Here is a 7,592-nt window from a genome sequence, read left to right as displayed (position 1 = left end):
TATATGCCTTTTCAACCACCTTATTATGAAGTGTGTTATGAGGCATTATAGTTGCCTTTTTTGGACATTGTGGAGTATAATGTGAGTGGGATAATGATAAGAATTGTTGAGGATATAAAGTAGATGAGATTAAGGAGGATGGGTAGAATAAAGATGGTAAGGATGGATATAGTGGAATATAGGAGGGATATACGGGTTGTTGTGAGCATTTTTGATTACATTCATTGTGCATACTAGGTGGAGAAGTATGTTTTGAAGAAATATGTTGGCTTTGTAATAAAATAGAGTGACAATATATGTTACCAACATAATGCATACCTTGATCTTCTTGGGTTGGTAGTCAAAATGGAGTACCAGGTACAAGGAAGAATTGTTCACTTTCATCCTTATCATGGCAAGGTTCACATATATCTTGTACTTCATGTATAATGTGCTCTTGGTTGTTTAGGCATATGCATTGGTCATCTTTCCTGAAGCAATTTGAACAACACGTGGTTAAATTGTCAACCTTGTAATGACATTGTTCTAAGAATTCATTAATGATTTGCTCATATTCAAACATAGATATAAAATTCTTGCATACCTCTGATAATGGAAGATCAAGATTGTTTAAGATACATTCATTAGGTAGAGAGGGAATAGAAACATTACCTTTGGTTGACAAAATTTCCCCGCTAGTTTCTTCTTTTGTATTTAAATTTGAAAGCAGGGGTCTGGGGGCAGCAATCCCCAGTGCGGTCAATGGGCAACGAATCATTTTTTTAATATTGCTTCTTGTGTTCCCTTGAATTTTGCAATTATGGAGCACTTTTCACCAAAAAATGATGTCTTGGAACTACCTTGAAAATGCATTGTTTTTAACATTTTTTTCTTCACATTTACAATAATAATAAAAAAACAAATTAGTCACAACAACATGTCATAAAATAAAATTAAATCCGACTTTTAAGACCAACTTGCAAACTCTAAAATAATGCATCTATATAATTTACTACAGTGCAAACCTAAGGTATCAGATTGAGCAAGGTTAACACTTGATTAGACACTCCCTAAGGCGCATTGTTCCTAACTCAACTCATGCACAGACATGCCTTTGACACCTTTCCCCAACAATGGTGCAAAATGATAGGCCAACACTAGGGTAAATAATGAGAAAGATTTAATATAAATTAAGATGATTTTCAATTTGGTCTATTTGTGTCAATTTGGGGGCATAAGCTTGCGAAAGGTGTCTGGGTAATATACCATCAAGGGGTACAGATTGTGAGCTGAGTGATAATGAATGCATCTAGAACACATAAGAATAAATATGCAGCAAACCAAAACAATTCTGGTGACATGAACTATCACTTCTTGGCGTTAGGAACTATCATTTTCTGGAAATAACAATTTTAATATATCTAATAAATCTGAAAATTAAACTCACAAATTTAGATAAAATTAATCTACGAACCATAAACATGAATAAGGCATGAATGATAAATCTGATAAAATGAGTCCTTAATTCACAATTGGTTTAACTCTTTGTTCTATTTTTGCAATTAAAATGCTACAAGAACTACATAGAAAGATAGACTTTGAAGTAGAAAATTGTATCAACAACATGAAAAATAAAAACAAATAATTAACACACAACAAATATAGAAATGTTATAAAATTGAATCAAATAAAACCAATTATTAACACATACCAAACATGCAATCATAAAAATGTAAAATGTAATGAACAAATATCAAAATACATAAACATAAATCACAAACAATTTACAGTCCATCGACCATTGAAGAGTTGGTGCCCTTCCTCCCAATTAGTCAATAAAAGTAAAGATCACAAAGTTCTTGAATTAATTCAAAACAACAATGTTATATCTTCAAATATTATTCATTCATATATATTTTTGCATGGATACATGATGGCTTTTATAGCCTTTACCACATGAAACAGGATATCTATTTTCTGCCTTCGATTCATAAACTTGTGATGAAATCTTGTCAAATGGTTTCTAGAAAATAATGACTAGATTAAAACTATTCATTCAAAGCTAAGTCCATAATAAATGAGACAATTTCAGCTCAAACAAGATTACATAAATATCTATGGTTAAAGAAGTCTACTATGAGTGTATGACATGGAGAGGGAATTTAGTAACTGTCAATGTGAAATAGAAATATTCCATCAAAGCAGCCATGGATTTACTTAGACTTCATCCTTATTATGTGATGAGTTGGAAGAGATATGTGTTGAGTTGGTAATATGGTCAAAACTACAACAAAAGATGGCACCAACTCTAACCATTGAAATCCAAACCTATAATAGTAAATCAGGATAAATCACATTTAGAAAAATGCCTCTAACTTTTCCATCATCCACTTTTTGAAGATTTTGTCACCAAGGATTGTAATTGGGCCTGTTTTGCACAATACCCATGTCTCATATTTTTGATATTCTGCCTCATTTTTCCACAAAATGCAAAGCAAAACTAACTGCCTTTTTGTTGAGGATGAATTTGTTACATGATGTAAGAAATAGGAAATGGTTTATTATTTTGATTTTCTCCAAAGTTGCAATAAGTCATCCCATATGTTGAAGTGAAATGTGAGCATCTGATGTTAGATTTCATGTGGCAATAATGAGTGCTAATAATAATGCTAATTAGTAAGAATAACTAATGATTTATTTTCATATTTTAATCCCAAAACCATATTAAATACTATATATATATATATATATATATATATATATATATCACAAGCAACATAAAGTAGTAAGATGGGATGAAATAGAATGGAAATGGAATAGGGAAGTGAGTGTGAAACTAAATAAAATGGATTAAAATATGGCATAGAATGGGTTGTAAATGACTCTCATCAATACAAATTATCTGAGTTATGCACATAAGTTATGTTGTATATGCATGACAAAGTATTTTTGCCACTCATATCAAAGGGGGAGATTGTTGATCTCATTTTGATTTTGACAAGGCAATGACAAAACACTTAAGTCATTACTTAACAGAACTTAGTATGTGCCGAGTAAGTAGTGTATGCTGAGCAATATACGTAGTTAGTGTTCAGCAGATGGTATGTGTCGAGTCACTCAAGTGCCGAGTAAGTCATATATGCTGAGTGATTCATATGTTGAGTAAAATAGTGGATGCCAAGTCATTCAAGAACCGAGTTACAATATTAAGGATACAGTGAATGTCAAGCATCACAATTTTCAAGTGCTAAGTAAACAGTTTTTGACATAGTTGTTTGTAATGGAACAAACTCCTATGTAAACCATTTTTGGGCCAACTTAAGGATTGTTTTATGATTCTAGAAGATATATACAAAGGTATATTGAGAATCCTTATGTAGTGCATGCAACCAATCAGGTTAAGGAATGATCTAAGTGACAAATGGGTGAATCACAATCATTGATTCCTACCTAACCAGACCTCACCTAAGTCTTCTTAAGGAGGGCAAACCCTAAAGAGTTTGTAATGTGTAGATGAGAAGAGAAGGGTTGAATGCTAAATGCATAGAGAGCATTCATGGTGACTATGGAGTTTATGACAAAGATATGAATTGTAGAATCAGTTAGAGAGAACAGAGGAAAGTAGTTAAAGGACAAAAGAGATACATTTGATCAGGATAATCAAGTACATATCAGGAAAAAGGAGATCTGATATCTTGCAGAGAGGTACTAACCGAAGAATCAAGGCTGAAACATTCTAACAGGTGAATCAGTGAAAATCTCTTAATCGAGTAATCTTAGCAGGCTTTTGTAAATCCTTTAATAGGGTGCTTGTTTCATTGCAAATTGAAGTTCTCTAACAAGGCACACTTTTAGTAGGGTGTTGAATTCTTTAAACAGGGTAAGATTTAACAGTCTTTGTAAGCCTTTAACATGGTAGACCTTTGACAAGGTAGATCATAGTTTTTGATTAAACAATTGTAACCTTAATTGGATACACTTTACAACTGCAGCAGTGAAGATTTGTGGGTGTCATCCCCACTCTAGTTTTACCTTCTCATTGGAGGGTTTCTGGGTAACAAACTTATTGTGTTATGTGTTATTTGTTTCATGCTATGGATGAATATGTGTAGTTAGCTATTTCAATTTACATGCAAATTGTGAGATGGATGTGTGGTGAATGTTTTATGGTTAAAGTTTTGAAGTACTGATTCACCCCCCAACCCCCCTCTCAGAGTTTACTTTGTATGTCCTCCAACATTTTCTTATGAATAATATATTTTTAATTATCATATAGTAAAAAATGCCTATTAAAAAAAAAGCTTCTTAACTTCATGTAATGATACAAGTTTTTTATCCAACTTAATCACAAATAAATAATCCTATTACTAAGAAAATATATTATAATTAATCCTATTATATTCTTTTCGCTCCTTCATACTTATACATACTAGCAGTTGCACACTATTGTACTTGTAATGATAACATGATAGGTGTTTGATACTAAAATTATTTAAAAAAATATAATCTCATTTAATAAATTAAATTATAAATATTTTATAATTTAAATAAAATAATAAATTTAATTTTAATTTTAAATAGAATAAGAAATGTTATTTATTTATAGTCAACTTATAATACATTAATATATAACAAAAATCACAAAAAAATTAATAAGAGGAAAAATATTATAAAAAATAACAACAAAAAGGTTACATCTTCCTTTAAATATTCTATTAACTAAATAAATTATAAAGAAAATCAATATTTAAAATGAAAAACTAAATTATTTTATAAAATAAATTAAAATAATTAAAAACTAAAACTTAGAGTAATTAAAAAATCAAACTAAGATTAAAAAATCATAGAATTAAAAATTGAATGAGTGCAACTAACAAAATTAAATTAATGAAATTAAATAAATAGAGAAACAACTAATTAAGCTAAATAATTATAATGAAATTAAATAAATAGGAAAACAACTAATTAAGCTAAATAAAGAAAAACAAGTTAAAAGTGAGTGAAGTGAAATTAACCAAAGTCCCTAAACAAAACATATGGACTAGAACTTCAGAAACCTTTTTCGTATTTTATTTTATGACCTCTTTTATATCTCAACCTCCTTAGAGATTTTATATGACTCACGCATCAACCCTACCACTCGCCCCCTTTAAACGAAAAATAGGGTTTGAGGAATTATAAACCCTAAACTTCTTCCACATTATTGCTCCCTGAATATTTTGGCGATCCAAGTGAGGCGCAGCTGAGTTCGCGAGGTCTGCAGTAACACAGTATTTTCAGGTACTCACTCTTTCATTCCAAAGGTCTTATTTGTTAAGCTCTCGAAAGTTCTACAGCAGATGCAAATTATGAAATGAAAAAGAAAGCATCTCTCTCTCTCTCTCTCTCTCTCGCGTTCCCACGTAGTATTGCAAACGAATTCTTGGGAAATTACAAGCAGCCACCTCTTGACTACCATCACACACATAGAGGTCTCGCAGGAACATTTAAAAAAGAAGAGGAATTCTTTTTGCATGCTCATTTTATTCTACTCGCTTGATCTTAAAACATGGTCTGCTGGAAAGCATATCCTAGATAGCATAGTTGGAAAGTTATCTGCTTCAGCCTTATCTAGTGATCTCATGCATCTGTATCACTTAACTTTTAGCGGCCGTTGAAAAAATTCCAAAATACATTGGCTGTTAAAGGCCCCATGAAATTATAAAGTAAAGAAATTTCAACATTAAATAAGCTTTAGGATATATAGATGAAGCTAACAGTTGAATCATACAGATAGAACGCTTTTGATATTATGTAATTACACGTTTAATACCCAAGAACTCTCAACATTTCTGGAAAATCCATAGTCCCCTCTACATATGTCTGAAAATTCATGTTCTAAGTTGTAGCTGCATCTGATTAGTGTATTTCGCAATAGTAATGGACCACCTGAAGCTGGGATTTAAGGATCTGCAGATGTATGGTTTCTGCTACCTCGGTGTCAACATCTTGAAGGTGGGATTTAATTACTTTCCCGGTGCTTAATCTGTTAAAGTTGGTTGAGCATATTAATAAGCCCCATTGTTCTTACAATATGTCAACTGGTAGTGTAGAGGCTTCTACTGTTTTTTAACACGGTTCATGCCCTCACATGCATTCTCCATTACATAATTGGACAGATAGCCCTCTTTTCTAAACGCACCTGCCAATTTTCACCTTTGACATACTGGCACTAGTAAAATTTGGGTAGGTAGTGTGGCGGTCAACGGAGGAGTTTTTCTCAAAATATTCAGTGGTTGCTATTACCTAAAATTAATTTTGTGACGATTTTGCAGTTTAGTGGGTGGATGGATTAATGATTTACTCTACTACAATTTTAAGGAGGAGAAATATTGTCCCGTGAAACCTTTTGTATTATGCTACTGTTGTGTGGCAATACAGCTTTAAGTTTTAGATGCATATTTCAGCCTCCCTCTCCAACAATTGTTGATAAACAGGCTTAATGTCCAATAAGCAATAGTTGAGCACTGTTTTCAACTTTTCATTTGCAGATTCGTCCACTTTTTGTATTTTTCATGATTTTAGTTTATATTGAATGATTGGGTTATAAATTGTTGATGGATTTTAAGGGTTTCCCTTTATCAAGCTTCCTTAGAGATAAATTGAATCCTTCCTTGTGTAAAACTTGTGTCATTGGTGGATTTTGACCGAAATCTAGCAGTTAATAGTATTCATATACTTTCATGGTTGAAAACTTAACCAGCTAATCATATCTACTTTCATTCCCATTGGTTTGTAGTTAGTTTCCATCCTCAGTGTTTAAAAGGTAAGTCTTCCCATATTCTTAATGGGTTCAACTGAAAATTGATCTGTTTGACTGCCACCTCTGTGACATTTAACCCTCCTTTATGCCTTAGCAGGAAACGATGGATACAGGAATTAAGCTGGCAGTTGTGGTCAAGGTTATTGGCCGTACTGGATCAAGAGGTCAAGTTACACAAGTTCGAGTGAAGTTTATAGATGATCAGAATCGTCTTATTATGCGAAATGTGAAAGGTCCAGTCAGAGAAGGTGATGTACTTACTCTGCTGGAATCTGAAAGAGAAGCAAGGAGACTGCGGTGATCATGTTTTCACTTATCATGTTTTCTTATCAAAATTCTTGGGTTTGGCCCATGGAATATTTTTCTTGGTTTTTAGATGAGAAGAGACCAAAGAGTATAGCCTTTTAATATTTTACCAATGCTTATTTTTTGGGAATTGTTTTCTTTGATAGCTTGATAGGCAATGCTTAATTTGGTTTATTGGATTATCGGACAAGACTTATTATAATTATCAACTACCTTTTAATATTTTACCAATGCTTATTTATTGGGAATTGTTTTCTTTGATAGCTTGATAGGCAATGCTTAATTTGGTTTATCGGAACGGACTTGTTATAATTATCAACTACTTTTTCTGATTTCAATCTAATCTATAATCATACAGTTTGTAGAAATATGTATTTATGCCTGATTGGGATTGCATCCTGGTTGAATTTATTATCTTAGATTCTTAACTATCTATTTTTCTTTTGTAATTCTGGTTTGCTGTAATTATCTGCTTTTGACCTCTTATATTTGGCATATCAAATGA

The 7,592-nt window shown here is 32.0% G+C and overlaps 1 protein-coding gene across 1 annotated transcript; it reads left to right on the top strand.

Annotated features, from left to right (window-relative positions):
* The first annotated feature begins 5,092 nt into the window (after positions 1-5,092).
* On the top strand, positions 5,093-7,314 carry LOC149564717 (small ribosomal subunit protein eS28). Its single transcript, XM_089818264.1, has 2 exons — positions 5,093-5,259; positions 6,879-7,314. Exon 2 carries the CDS (start codon positions 6,885-6,887, stop codon positions 7,080-7,082), a length of 198 nt encoding a protein of 65 aa, XP_089674390.1. The 5' UTR covers positions 5,093-5,259; positions 6,879-6,884; the 3' UTR covers positions 7,083-7,314.
* The last annotated feature ends 278 nt before the right edge of the window (positions 7,315-7,592 follow it).

The sequence above is a fragment of the Cupressus sempervirens genome, chromosome 3 (genome assembly GCF_028749045.1).
Source record: "Cupressus sempervirens isolate cs-2001-9-10 chromosome 3, ASM2874904v1, whole genome shotgun sequence".
Lineage (NCBI taxonomy): Eukaryota > Viridiplantae > Streptophyta > Pinopsida > Cupressales > Cupressaceae > Cupressus > Cupressus sempervirens.
The sequence above is the reverse complement of the archived record's forward strand: the minus strand, read 5'-3'. Positions and strand labels throughout refer to the sequence as shown.